Source organism: Monoraphidium neglectum, assembly GCF_000611645.1.
Source record: "Monoraphidium neglectum strain SAG 48.87 unplaced genomic scaffold scaffold01475, whole genome shotgun sequence".
Taxonomy (NCBI): Eukaryota; Viridiplantae; Chlorophyta; class Chlorophyceae; order Sphaeropleales; family Selenastraceae; genus Monoraphidium; species Monoraphidium neglectum.
This window is the reverse complement of record NW_014012153.1, coordinates 1-13833: the sequence shown is the minus strand read 5'-3', so window position 1 is coordinate 13833 and position 13833 is coordinate 1. Positions and strand designations below refer to the sequence as shown.

Sequence of the window (13833 nt, the reverse complement as noted above, 5' to 3'; positions counted from 1 at the left end):
GGTGGGGGTAGGGGGTGGGGGGACGGGCAGCCAGAGGGTGAAACAAGCAGAACAGTGAGCTGGGCCCATTGCTTCTGCCTGGGGCAGATGTGGCAGATGTGACGATAAGGGTGACCGCGCGGCAGCGCAGGCAAACAGACAACCAGCAGGCGCTGTGTGGGCCTTGCCGCGGCTGGTGTGCAATCAGCGCCTCGCCTCGCCTGCCTGCCGTCCTAGGCAGACGCGCACCGGCTGTGGCGGCCCTGATGGAGTCCCTGCGCGGCCCACAGGGCCGTATGCGTGTGACGTGGGCGTACGCGTCGTCCAGGTTGAAGCCCTGGGGCCAGCGAGGCCGTGACAGGGGGGCGGGGGTCGATTGCGAAAATGGGTGCAAGAGCGGGAGGGGCGGGTACTTGCTTGATGAACTGGTGTGCGGCGCACGAGGAAACCACGCAGGCCCATGCCTGAGGTCCCGCTTCTTCGGAGCAGGCAGCAGCGCCCATGCACACCACTCTCCCGCAGCCCCCCCAGCACCCCGCGCAACCCCATCAACCCCTGCACCCCCAGCAACCCCTGGTCCCACACCCCCATCCCGTCCCACCTGGAACCAGTAGAGGTAGGCGATGCACACCGCAGGCGCGCGGCCCAGCCCCGCAGTGCAGTGGACGTACACGCGCCCGCCGCTGGCCTCCGCCTTCTTCATGGCGTCCGCCACCTCGCGCACCGCCTTGGGCAGCTGGTGGCGCAGGGAGTCTGCGCTAAAGTCCACTATGGAGGGGCGCCGTATGTCGACCCCGAGCTCGGCGGCACGCGCCGCGTTGGCGCCAAAGTCAACCCTGGCGAGAGCACCACCACGGGGTGGGGCGGGGCGTGTGGGCGGCTCGGCCGCAGTGCCGCTCATGCAGGGCCAGGTGCCCCAGCTCTGGCAAGCCAACCACAAGGCGCGAGTAAGCACCCTGACCAGGTTGGCTTGCAGCACACCCTCTGGCGCAACTCCTCGACCCCTCACCCCCAGTGCGCTATGTCCTTGTCTTGCTGCAGATTCACCAGCGTCACTACACCATGGCCCTTCACAAGTTCTGTGACCTTTGGGTCGTGATTGGGGTGCAAGGAGGCGCAGGGTCACGCCCACGCAGAGAAACCAGGTAAGCAGGGTGTAAGCCGGGAGGAGTGCATGGTGGCATGAGCTTGCGGCATGCGCCAGAAGATGAGCACTAGGTTTAAAGGCACAAGTGCGCGTGGGGCCAGGCATGAGGAAACACACTGCGCACTCCTCCCTAACACACACACACACACACATACGTGTGTGCGACCACACACGCACACACATACACACACACACTCACCTCGTCCGTGTTTCGTGGCTGTGTGCCGCACAGCAGGCGTGGGAACACCTCATGAAAATAGAGGCCCCTGGAAGGGAGGGGTTGAGAGAGGAATTTGGCATTCAGCGCCTGGGGCGATTCGGCGTTGCAGAGGCTAGAGGTAGGAAGGTGGAGCGGGCTGCAGGGTAGGGAGGCCCGCAATACCGTAGGTGCTTGGGGTGGTAAAACGGACGCGTGGCAGCGGTAAGTTGCCACCACAGCGTTGTGCTGAGGGGACCGCAGCATGACGCAGCCACGCACCGGTCAAAGTGGTAGCAGAAAGGTTCGGTCCAGCCCATCTGCAAAAAAAAGAGTGATGTTGCGCATGAGGGTGCACGCACGACGTGCAGAAAAGACAGACCACCCAGCGCACGAAAAGTGCAACGCAATGCTGCTACTGACAGCACGCGGTGCAGAGCGGCTGCTCCCATCGCACACCTGCGCCGCCATCTGCTTGTTGTAGGCCTCGTCCACCACTGTCTGCAGGGGCGCTTCGACCACCGTTGCAGTCACAGGCCCCCTTTGTGCGGCGTCGTGCGCCGTTGGAACCCGGGCCTGCCGCCCAGGCGGCGCCTGTCGGGCCGCCGATGGCTGCAGCCGGGGGCCATAGGATACCCTATTCACGCCCCCGAGGGCGTGTGCACAGTGCATGACCTCGCGGGCGTGCCTGCACTCACAGCAGTCTCGGGCCAAGACCCACACAGAGGTACTAAAGAAAGAAACGCTCGACTAGATATGTGGTGGTGCAGTGTAGTTGGTGATGGCCTCGTATACCGGTATCGTGCTATCAAATGGCGCAAGCGTCTGCTCTTTGCAAAAACGAACCAGCCTGGGCCCTCATCAGCTTATAAGAATGCCCCTCGGTAGAACGGGTGACGATGATACGGACTAGATTTGGGTGCAGCATTTGAGAAATGTTTGTGCGTCAACAGACTTGAACCGCTCGGGTGATATCGGATCACCAGGAGCATCAGCATCGGCTGCTTGTCTCTGTGCGTAGGCGTGCGCAACAACAGCACCGTAGCGAGTCGTCTAGTTCATCATTCTTGGGCTGTTTCGGTATCCGATCTTGCCATCGCCGCGTGTTGCAGGGGCCCGGCCAGTCCGCTCAGCGTAGTGGCGGCGCGTGGCTCATCTCAGCAGGACGAGCACTTCTGTGTGCCGTGCCACGCAGGCTAGTAGACCTTTATTGAAGTTCCAGACAATGTGCAACTGGATTCGCTATGCCTGCATGCGCATATGGCAACCAGCCTCGCAAAAATCTTTATGCGAACAGTCCACAAGTCCAGGCGAAGCCGCAATCACCAGCATGCACACGAGCCTGTGTGACAGGATGGCGAATGTCGCTTATCATCGCTGTCCCGTCTGCTGCATGTGGATCCCGGCAAGGACGCATGGGTCTCGGTATCACGCGGCCTGCTGGCAGGGGGCGGGGTCGGTGCTGGTAAGCTTGCTAACACTTGCGCAGCACAGCGACGAGGGCTTGCCAGTGCTGCTAGTCATCATGTTGCTGCCAGCAGGCCGCGGCACAGATGCGTTGGCGGCTGCAAAATTGGGCGGAATATGGGGCTGGACATGGCTGACAGCTGTTGTGTAGGATGAAGAGCGGTTTGTGATGCACGCAGAGTGGACTTGGCTGCACGGTTCCTCTGCCAGAGCAGTGCACAGCTGTGATGCAAGGATTGCAGATGGTCTGAGGATAACACGCAGCGGCCAGCCAGCATGTCTTCCATACCGCACCCGCGCAGGCCAGCCGCTGAAGTTGCAGCCAACGATGGCGCCGGCCTACCCGGTGGGGCCCACATGCACCGAGGCGGCAATTGCGCTCGCGGTGGTCGTGTTGCCCGGTAAACAGCGGTCACGGAACCCAGCGAGCAGTAGTGGTGCTGGGTGGAGGGACGCGTATATCTGGAGGCGCTTACTCAGGGTACCTCGGGCCAAGAGGGCGGCAGCTAGTGGGGCCCCTTGGGGTGCATTGCCACCTGGCCCTGCGCTGATGATGCTCGACGCGAAGGGAGGTGACGTTGGCGCCGCCGCAGATGCAGCTCACGTGGCACTTGAGGGCTGCCGCATTTCTAGTGGTAACGCGCTGGTGAGTACGAAAGGTTTACTGCGGGCGGCGGTTCGTGGAGTGCGGGCGCTGCTCCAGTCGTTGCACTAGCCGTAGGGTTTATTGTACCCTGAGCTGCAACAAGCCGACGCAACCATCACCAGCTGCCCCACCACGTCGCGCCTACCTCTGCGCCGGGCCACAAACTGGTCTGCACAGGCTGACCTTGGGATCAGCCTAAGCTTCTGCCACTCACAGCTTGCTTGCTCCACGCTTTTGGAACTCTGCTTGCCACGCGCTTGGCATTTGTAATGTGTGCGCTTGCCATGCACATACATGCATGCTAAACAGCGGCGTGACAAGCCAGATCCACTCCTGTACATATCGGCACCAACCAGTCCAAGCAACGCACATGCGAGCGAGAGCAAGCACGTAGGGTTTAGCAAGCACATTGCTTGTCAAGTCTTCTTTCCGACCTGTCAAGTGTCTCACAATTTGGTAGGTGTGAGGGATGGAGGAGGCACAAATTGTGGCTGAGTGACAGGTTATTAAATGTTCTGAGGATGTACTGTGGTGCTGTTGCACATCCGACGCTGCACTGGGCTGGTGTTGCACGTCCGACATCTGCAAAATTGCCCGAGTCTTGGATGTAGCAAAATGAAGTCAGGCAGCAGCGACGCAGCGGCGGAGTACAGCTCTGACGGCGGCAAGTGATGTAGTATCCATTTGTGTGTGTCATTCAACAATCCTTGTGGTGTCAATGCTCAAGGCTGCGCCAACGGCTGGTGTGACTGAGGGCAAGCTGACCGTGTACACAAAGCAACGGGGGGCGTCCTCAGACCCTTCTACGCTTGTATTATCCAACGCTCTTCTGTACAGACCAAATGATTGTCAATGGTGCAAGTGTGGTGAGTGAGTGCACTTGGGTGACCCTTCGGGTGACATAGATCTGGGTCTGCTGCACTTCGGGACTTTTGCATAATTGTCAGCATCCCTGATTGAACGGCGGACGCACTTCACCAGCCGCATGCTGGCTGTTGGCAGCGTGTTGCTCGGGAGGGCCGCAACCCCCACTGGCCACAGGGAAACACATCAGACTTGTTGAATTCAAGACGCTGTAGTTCAGTGATATGAACGCGGGGCTGAGGGGCCCCTCGGGCTGCTCGTCATTTCATCGTCTTTCCTCGCGTTGGAGCAGCTATCGGCATCAGCGGGCCTTCGACAGCAGCAGCCCGAGGCACCGACGAAGCGATGCAAGGGGTTGGGTGCGGCCATGCTTGGTTTCTGCCATCGACCCCCATGCACGGGGTCAGCGGTTCATGGGGCGCGCAGCAGCATCCTTCGTGCTCAATTTGAGCAGCGGGGCTTCGGACGAGGAGATCCCCTTGGCGCAGGAGGAGCGGCTAGGCACTGACGGCGGATATGTGCAGCAGGTCAGTGTGCGTTGATGGATGTGCGGACGCTCTTGGCGCATGCTGTGCATGGGTGCCCGCCACAAACACATATTTTTCTGTTGATCAAGCATGTTGCATGTGGGCATGCGTGCTTGCATGTGTGCACATGCCGCAGTGGGGCGTGGTCGGAGCGCGGCCTCAACGGACTGGGTTGCGGGTCCCTACTGAGCACCACACCCAACATAACCCCCTATGGCTTTGCGGACTACCATTACATCTCCAATGGCTGCAACAACAGCCATTAACAGGGCAGTGGGCGCAGGAGCGGGAACGGGAGAGGCCAGAACGGGAGAAGAAGCCGCGGCTAGTCAGGGTGCAGCTGTCGGTGCACTACCGCGTGCACTCGCGCCAGATGCTCTGCATCGGGGGCTCGCAGGTGCGGGTCGGCTCAGCTTGGTATGATCTGGCAGGCCGCAGAAATCACGCATATTTTTGACATCAATGCAGCTGCTGCATGCACACGATGGCAAAAGGCGAGCGGCTTGTGATGCATCACGCATCAGGCACGGCATCCTCTGACACTGCTACCTCCCTTTCCCGGCCCCCACCCCCAGATACCATTTGGCTGGTCGTTTTTGAGCATCGCTAAGGTGCCCATGACGTGGCTGCAGGGTGACGTGTGGCAGGCTGAGGTGTTGTTGCCTGCGGGGCAGCGCATCGAGTACAAGTACGTTATCTTGGAGGAGCAGGTGCTTGCTGGGGTGGGGCCCTTTGTCTGCTTGGAGAACGGATTGTGGGTGGCTGCCAAATTAGAGAGTAGGGCAGGGGGGAGGCATTGACTTGCAATGGGACGCACCTTGTGGCAATTCCAGGGTTCATGGCAACTGACATGGTGCTTGTGGTTGCTGTCCTGAAGTGTACACCCTCCCATCCTATACTTGCTTGCCCAAACCCGCCAGGATTGGATCAAGCTTGAGAACGAAGATGCAGAGGGGCTGGTTGAGATCAGCTACCGCAGCGGGACCGAGCCCGGGAAACCTCCGGACGTGCAGGTGTGGATTTTTGAGGTGACGCATTGATGGCGTGGGCCCGGAATTGCGTCATTAGGGCTTTGGGCAGGCCAGGCAACGAGTGCGCCTGGCCTTGCAACAGCCCCATGCAGTGTACAGCTCACACACTCCCTTGCATTAACAACTCATGTTCGCTTGCTACCCCCCCCCCCCTTCCAGATGATTCAGAAGCAGATGGCTATTGTGGCATGGCAGCCGGGGCCCAACCGCATAGTGCAGGTCCCAACAGAGGTGTGTCGATGAATTGCTCGGACATGAATATCACGCACGCAGCGCTGCCTTGCACGGGCTGCAGGCACGCTGCTCACGCATCGTCGTCGATGGCCAGCTCCCCTCCTCTTCACCCAACCCAGGGCTGATTATCACTTCACCCTGGAGCCCATCCCGCATCAATATTACGCCCTCACCTTCTCACCTCGTGCCGCGCATCCCCCTCTCCCCCAGGAGGAGCTGGGCGCACTCGCCCTGGGGGAGGTGGTGGAGCGCGTCCCTGCGCGCCCGCCCCCGCGCTCCGTGCTGGAGGCCCCCCGGCAGCCCGACCCCTTTGAGGGCACCTGGGAGGCACTGGAGATGGGCAAGGACGGGGAGCCGCTGCTGGACAGGCACGACGTGTGGGGCTGGACGCCGCCCAGCAGCGGCCGGCCCCCCAACATGCGCAATCTGCGGTTCGACAACTGAGGCCAGTGCAGCAGCGTAAGCAGCAGCAGCAGCAGCAGGAAGCACCTGGCCGCAGCCGCGGCTCCTGGACTGGGGGTTGCAACTTGCAGTCCGGGGCAGCTGAATGAAGCCGCCAGCAGGGTTATCACGGAGCATCACCCCGACAGCAGCGGCAGCAGCCGCAACAGCTGCGGCGCCAGCAGTGAGGCTCCCATCAACCCACCATGGCGCCATGACACCAAGCCCAAGGAGCCTGCTGTGCTTGGCCAAAGGCAGCGCAGCTGGTGCTGTTACAGAAAGGTGCGAGCAAGCGAGCACCCCTGCACGGCCTCCTCCTTGGTGCATCAGGCAATCAGGCGGCTACACAGGCACCTGGCGCGCGCTGTCTTCACAGCAGTTTTGCAAGCGATCATTTGCCGTTCGTTAGTGAGTTCTTGACTGGTTGTTTCGTCGGTGTGGGGGCATTGGTGGTCTGGTGGACAGACCCCGCCACATAGGCACCCCTCAGCATGCGTGGCAAAGTGGTGTGCTTGGCACCTCCCATGCGCCCTAGGTGCTGAGATGCTCTGTGAGAGCCCGTTCACACGCATGACTGCGCCCTGCACGGCAGCTGTTCTTGCGCTGCTGCTGCCCTGTTGCTGCACAGCTGCTGAAAGCATGGCTTGCTTGGGGTGGACGTGCTTGGGACGCTTGCCTGAGAACACAATTTTGCTTGCAGCAGCAGCAGCAGCAGCAGCAGCAGCAGCAGCACGCAACAGACATGACAATCGGCGACATGGCGCGGGCCCCCTGTGGGCGGACCATTGCCAAGGTGCTGCTGCCTGCGGCAGTGGCTGTGGTGGACGACTCCCTGACTCGACATGGCGTTGCCCCCGGCGTGTGCTTGCCTCAGGTGCAGTGCCTGTGCAATTTTGGCAGGGCATGCCTAATCCATTTTGTGTGAGCGCATGTTGCGCGCGGCGCTGAGCGCACCACCCCGTGCCTGCGTGCCATGCAGAAGAGCAACGTACGCCTTTTGATTGAAGTGCTTGATGCAAGCGGGGCTTATTGCACACGCCAGAACGCATTCGCTATGTATGTGCCGCGTGCGCACACCAGCATAGATACCCAGCCTTTATGCAGGATACTCATGCACCTTGTCTGCCTATCGCCGAGTGCGGGCACCCACCCACACTTAAACACATTGGGTATGCCCCCTTTTCCCTTCCTCTTTTGGCTCACTTCTTGGCCCTTGGGCTGCTGCTGGTCTCTCTTTTTTTCCTGCGGGAGGTCGAGCTGCGCATGTGTAACCCATAAGTCAAGCTGACTGTCCTCCGCCACACGGGTCGTTCGACAGCTGATTTGACAGCTAGTGGCACAGACCCTCTGGACTGTTTAATAACACACTCGAATGCTGTACACGTCAGGGCGGCTGTTAGAGACTGTAGAGACGCCATCTGTGTTGCAGCAACCAGTAGACGGGCCCAGAGGTTTCCTGCAATTTGCACCCCTGGATCCCTCAGCACTGGCGCGAGTACCCCTCAACTTTCCATGCTGGTGGCAGCTGAAGCTGTGATTACCCCTGGCATGTAAATGCTTTGCAACGATGGCAAGAACTGGTTTTTGGGGCTGCCGTTAGCTGCTGCCAGTGATGCAGACATCTGCACCAGAGACGCTCGCGGCGTTCTTTGATCAAGCTGCTGGCCTTGCTCTTCCACATCCACAAGCAAGCAGCTTAAGTCAATGCATATGCCCCTCTCCTGCTTGTCTCCAAAGCCAACTTGGTTGAACTTCTGCTGTGCTCGTAGGCATGAAGGCAAGTGACTCGGCTTGTGCATCACAGCAGAATACTGTCTTTGGGGGTCTCCATGCATAAGGGATAGTCATGACTGCATCAATCCGCACACCAACCTTGAGGCCAATTAACACTTGCTCTGCCACATGCCTGGTCAAGAACCCAGCAGAACCCTTACCTACTTTCACGGAGAGGGCCAGGAGAAGCACCCACCGTTCCAGCGGGGAGTGAAACAAGGTGACATGGGTGGCATTTGTGCACAGGGCAGCAGGCATCTGCGGAGGTTGAAAGTTTTTGGAGTAGTCTCGACAACGAACCAGTGCATCGTGGCTTCCAACCCTCCCTTTTGGGGTCGCTGCAAGCTGGGCTGGGTGCTGCTGGTATCCAAGTTGCCGCTTCCGCTGTGCCCCTTGTCGCACCTACACAGAGTTCAAGGTTGTATGCGCAGGGAACGGTTGCAGACACACCCGTGCCATCAGGGATGGTGGGGAATCTAGCTGAGCCAGCAGTCGCGCGTGTACCTCAATGTTCTTACGCAATCACCTTTCCCTCGCCTCTGCGCCGTTCTGTTGGCGCTGCCTGGCGGGTCTGGTAACATCCCTCATGATACTACCAGGCACAATATGCCATCTCTGCAAGACATTGGCAAAGTCTGGACGTCCGTGCCACCGGTTGTTGTGGCCTGCATGCGCCCTGCACATATCATCCTGCGCACTGCAGCCATTCTGGTGGCGCGATGAGATTCACTGCTGCTTCAGCTGCTTCGCATGCTTATACAGTCGTACGGCCGCAAGTTCGCCTCAAAGGTCCGATTGACAGTGCTGCCTGTGCCTTTGCATGCATGAGGTCACGCCAGCAGCCAGCCTTCAACTTGCAGCTCCCCTTGCAGCACGCTGCCGCGAACTGGTTGTGCACCGTACATAGACTCCTCGTAGCATGCATGCAGTGACGAGGGTCGATCACCGTGGGCTCATATAGCCTTACTCACTCATCATACTGTAGCCAAGTGCATCCATCCTGATCGCATCAACCAGGCATCAAAACTTGCATTTCAGGGGGCCGGGCGGCGCCGGGGGGCGGGCGCGCGCGAAGTCAACAAAAATCCCTATATGGTAACAACTATACTGTACCCTCTGGCATTCCAGGGAAAGCGCAGCACCGTACCGTAGGCTTCATCGACCATCACAGCATCTTGGGGCGGTGTCCTGTATATACCAAAATCCCTGTTCCTTTCCTCGCGCGGTTGTGACCTTTTGTGATCTGACGGGTCACGACCATGCCCATTCAGACGGCTTTAGCAGTAAACAAGAAATGTGTCCCCATGTCAGGGCATACGCAAAAATGCAGGCGTCGCTTGGCACCGCCCATAGAGGTGACATTGTTGCACCCACAACACCTTGAGCAACGCAAGCGCACCGATGTCGACATTGACGCTTGTAGATGTTCCCCTTGAAACCCTCGCCAGGCGTCCCTGGCGATGACAGCAGCTGTTGCATTAGCCGCCCTGCCTGCATCAGTGGCAACTGACGCCGCTCTTGACAGGTAAGCAAGGCGTGTGGCAACCCAGCCTGGGCAAGCGACTGATGAGACCCGGGTCCATAACTGGGGCGTTGGTGCATGCTTGTGAACACGCAGTCCATTTGGTGCACCTGCACTCCTCCTCGTCACCAGGGTCACCGACCGCATCGGCCGTGTCACTAACGCAAAAACACCCGGGGGAGTGAGACTGTACATCGCGCGCCCACAGCAGCATCAGCAGCAGCAACAGCAGGCGGCCGCGGTGCCTGGCGGCCACCCTGCAGTGTTGCTGATTAATCAGATCTTTGGCCTGCAGCCACGGGTGGGCACGCATGCGCCCTGCAGGGTGGGGCCGAGGCAGTCGCTTTGACCGGAGGCGGCTGGGGAGCGCCAGCAACAGGGCAGCACGGGCGGACCAGCGCGGTCCAACCACACCGCCGGGGCGGCCGCCCTGTGCCGCCCTGCAGCCACCTCGTGCACCCCACACCCTGCGATCCACAGGTGCTTTCTCCTCTCTCCCCCTTCCACCCCACCCAGGAGGTGGGGCTGTGCGACGATCTCGCCACGCGTGGCTATGTGGCGGTGGCGCCCGACACGTTCGGCGGCCGCTGCACCACATGGATCCCCCGCGCCCTGGCACTGGCCTACCCGCACGCCCTCAAGCCGGGCGCCACCTGGGGGGTGGAGGCGGTGCACTCCGCTGTCGAATGGTGCGCGCCGGCGCACTGGGGAACTGCAGGGACGCACCGGCGCCCCATGCGTGGAATCCACCGCGTCGCCGCGCAGCGCAGCAGGGGCGCTCGGATGCCCCCCCACCTTCCACACGCCTCCCTGCGGTCCTTGTATGTGTGCACCCGCTCGTCCCCAAACGCTCCTCTCCCCGGGCCAGGGTCAAGCAGCAGCCGGGAGTCGACCCATCACGGGTGGCAGTGGCCGGCTTCTGCTACGGCGGCGGCTCCGCGCTGCGGTACGCGGCCGCCTACCCCGGCAGCGCAGCGGCCGTGGGCGTCTTCTACGGGCGGCCCCTCCAGGAGGGGACCGCGGCGGCCTACGCGGCCCTGGCCGCTGGCGGCATCCCGGTGTTTGGCGCTTTTGGGGGCCGGGACCAGCAGTTCCCCCCCGCGGTGGTGGACGCCTTCGAGGTGGGCCCGCTGCCCTGGCAGGCCGGGTTGCGGCCACAGGAGGCCGCTGGGACGGGGGGAAGCCCTGAGACTGGGACAGGAAAGAGGGGCCGGCACAGCCGTGCCATGGTGCCCGCTCTTGCCCGTGTATCGCAGGCCGCGTGCATTTATCTCAGGAGCAGCCTCGCAATCACTCCCAGGCTTCTCAGCAACAGAGTCGTACATAGCTGCAGAAGCGTGACGAACGCGCCCGCCTTCCCCCACTCCCTCAGTCTGAGCTGGCATCTGCAGGGGTGGCGTTCGACATCCGCCGCTACCCCAACCAGGGCCACGCCTTTATCGGGGACGTAGCCGCCACAAGGGATGCGGGCAGCGACGCAGCCGACGCGTGGGGCGCGTTTGTGGAATTTCTGGAGCAGCGGCTGTAGCAACCACATGGCACAATATCTGCCAGGCCTTGCCTGCTGCCTGCTGCTTGCGCACCTTTCATACATGGGAGGCGGTGCTACCCCTGTCCAGCATTCATTTCAAAGTTCTCTTGCCCAACACTGCTGCGCTATGACAATATGACAAGGCTTTAGCAGTCATTTTGGACGGTTGCACCAATGCGTCAGACATATGCCTGGGTTGAAACGCGACAGCGGTGGTGTGCCACGCCCCGTGTTTTTATGGCATCGTTTGGGAAATCCCTCGTGCTGCCCCGTCTGCCTTGTGCAAAGGGCATCATGGCGCGTGGTAACACATGCAGCAGCGGCTGAGCAATCGCACAGGCCGGCGTCAACGAGCGGAACAGGGCCACACGGATTGTGGTGGTCACAGCGCAAAAAACAGAGAAGGGCGTGAGCCATCTGGCCAGCTAGCCAGCCAACCGGCTGCAGCCTCCCTCCTTAGGCCTCCGTCTGCACCGACTCACGCAGCACCTGGCGGCAGCGGGGCGGGTGGAGGCACACCATCAGGGCATGAGTGCACGGGCAGTACAGGGGGACGTGTCATGCACGGTTGCGCTGCCTTGCTGGCGACCCGCTGAGCCATTCACCCACAATTTGGCAGCCCCCCCCCCCCTTGATGCCGCACCTGGACGACGCTCTTGAACGCAAACCACCTGGTGGGGCGGAAGAAAGGGGTGGGGGGGGGAACGAGGCACAAGGGGTACTTGTGGAACGAGGTGGGCGCTCAACATGGGGAGGGGGGGACCCACGAGACCATGCACCAGGGTGTAGCCATGCATGGATCGCAGACGCGGCTGCTGCAGTGCCCCGCATGCGCAAGGCCACCAGGCAGCGCAGCACAGGTGTGGCATATCAGGCGTCGTGCGGGCCGCGCGGCCTCACTCAGGGATGTCGTCGCCGCCACGCAGCATCTGGCGGAACTTGGTGCCTGGGGACAGGAGCAATGTAGCAGAAGTTGCGGGGAGAGTGAGAGCTGTCACAGTTTTGTGAGCGGCAGTCAGCATAAAGCCAGCAGACTGGGTGCAGCGCAGCAGTCCTGCAGAGCTGTCTTTCTCAAGCTGTTATGCTCTCAGGCCAGCGCCTGCCAGCCGCAGGGCCCACACTTTCCCGTGTGCCCGCTGCCGCCCCAGGCCGTGCAGGCTGGTGCTCACCCGAGAGGCTGAGGGTGGTGAGGCCCTCGGCCTTGGCCACGTCCGCAGTGACGTAGCCCTTCTCCTGCAGACCCAAGGAGAAGAGCGGTGTGAAAACATGGGTGCACAATTCACGAGCGTGGGACCCTCAGACAACAGTGCGACAGGGCGTCCAGTCACCCAGCGGCAGCAGCATAGCAGTGGCGCGCGCCTCGATTCTTGCCGTGCCGTGCGGTGCGGGCGGCCGACCTGTGTGTATGCGATGTTGAGTGACGGCACCGTGTCCATGCCCAGCTCCGCGGCGTTGTCCTTGGCCAGGTTCTGGGCGTCATAGGCGCCGTAGAAGTCCTCCCCGGACAAGGTGGACTTGCAGCCCGCCATGTCGCGGCCGATGATGAAGTGGGTGCAGCCTGCCCGCCAGGGGGTGGGGGGTGGGGGTGAGGGGTGCGTGTGGGACGTAGGCTTGGGCTGCTGGGTGGGGCCGTCACACCACACGCCCCACGTCTCGACACAGCCCTCCTTTGCCGATGCACTGAAAGCTGCCCACAATTGCATGGCGCTGCCGGCCCACTCCACTCCACACCCGCACCCAGCACGCGCACACACGCGTGCGCGCGCGCGCACACACACACACACACACACACACACACACACGCACGCACGCACACACACACACACACGCACGCACCGTAGTTCTTGCGGATGATCATGTGCTGGATGGCCTCCCTGGGCCCCGCCATGTGCATGGAGTAGGGCAGGTAGGCCCAGCGCAGGCGGGGGTTGTTGGCCTCAGCCTTGAGCACCTCGTAGGTCCGGTACCGTACCACACCCGGGATGTCGTCGTCCTTTCGGTGAATCAAGGTTGTGTGTGGGCGGGGTGGGGTGGGGTGGGGTGGGTGTAAGCATCAATATGCAAGGTGAGGGTCGGTCACGACAGCAGCGCTGGGCGATGAGCAGGGACGCTGTCTGCGCGCAGTCGGGGTGCAGCCCTGGCGCTGTTTTCAGTGGGGATGCCAGCATGTGGTGAGGCGCACAACAGCCCCGGGGTTGCCAGCGCCACGGCGCACCTGGGTAGGACCGCAAGTCTGGAAAGGACGGCGCCACCAGCCGGAACCAGGCACGCATGAGGGGCAGGTGGGGTTGGGGGGGCCGTGAGCTGGCTGCGTTTGTTGCATCCCCGGGCGCACATTGCTCTGTGATCAGCGCGTCCTGACCCCATTCGAGGGCCACGCAGTGCTGTAAACCCACAAAAAGCGGAGCACTCAGGCACAGAGCTGTGCGGTCCCCCTCCCAACCCACTCAACTACCCCCACACCCTACACCCCAC

General features: G+C 61.5%; 4 protein-coding genes across 4 annotated transcripts; 2 read left to right on the top strand and 2 right to left on the bottom strand.

Annotated features, from left to right (window-relative positions):
* Positions 1–212: 212 nt before the first annotated feature.
* On the bottom strand, positions 213–1642 carry MNEG_8005 (hypothetical protein; the record flags this gene model as incomplete). The annotated part of the gene is made up of 5 exons (XM_014043525.1): positions 213–254; positions 581–815; positions 989–1065; positions 1326–1392; positions 1605–1642. The coding sequence occupies 5 exons, from the start codon at positions 1640–1642 to the stop codon at positions 213–215; spliced, it is 459 nt and encodes a 152-aa protein (XP_013898979.1).
* A 3070-nt stretch (positions 1643–4712) lies between these two features.
* MNEG_8004 (hypothetical protein) lies at positions 4713–6535 on the top strand (the record flags this gene model as incomplete). The annotated part of the gene is made up of 6 exons (XM_014043524.1): positions 4713–4826; positions 5086–5223; positions 5402–5536; positions 5747–5839; positions 6017–6088; positions 6302–6535. The coding sequence occupies 6 exons, from the start codon at positions 4713–4715 to the stop codon at positions 6533–6535; spliced, it is 786 nt and encodes a 261-aa protein (XP_013898978.1).
* A 2234-nt stretch (positions 6536–8769) lies between these two features.
* MNEG_8003 (carboxymethylenebutenolidase) lies at positions 8770–11355 on the top strand (the record flags this gene model as incomplete). Its single annotated transcript, XM_014043523.1, has 4 exons — positions 8770–8772; positions 10344–10516; positions 10696–10948; positions 11200–11355. 4 exons carry the CDS (start codon positions 8770–8772, stop codon positions 11353–11355), a joined length of 585 nt encoding a protein of 194 aa, XP_013898977.1.
* Positions 11356–11814: 459 nt separating this feature from the next.
* MNEG_8002 (sulfate adenylyltransferase) lies at positions 11815–13631 on the bottom strand (the record flags this gene model as incomplete). The annotated part of the gene is made up of 7 exons (XM_014043522.1): positions 11815–11847; positions 12002–12029; positions 12259–12304; positions 12528–12591; positions 12756–12916; positions 13195–13351; positions 13611–13631. The coding sequence occupies 7 exons, from the start codon at positions 13629–13631 to the stop codon at positions 11815–11817; spliced, it is 510 nt and encodes a 169-aa protein (XP_013898976.1).
* Positions 13632–13833: the final 202 nt, after the last annotated feature.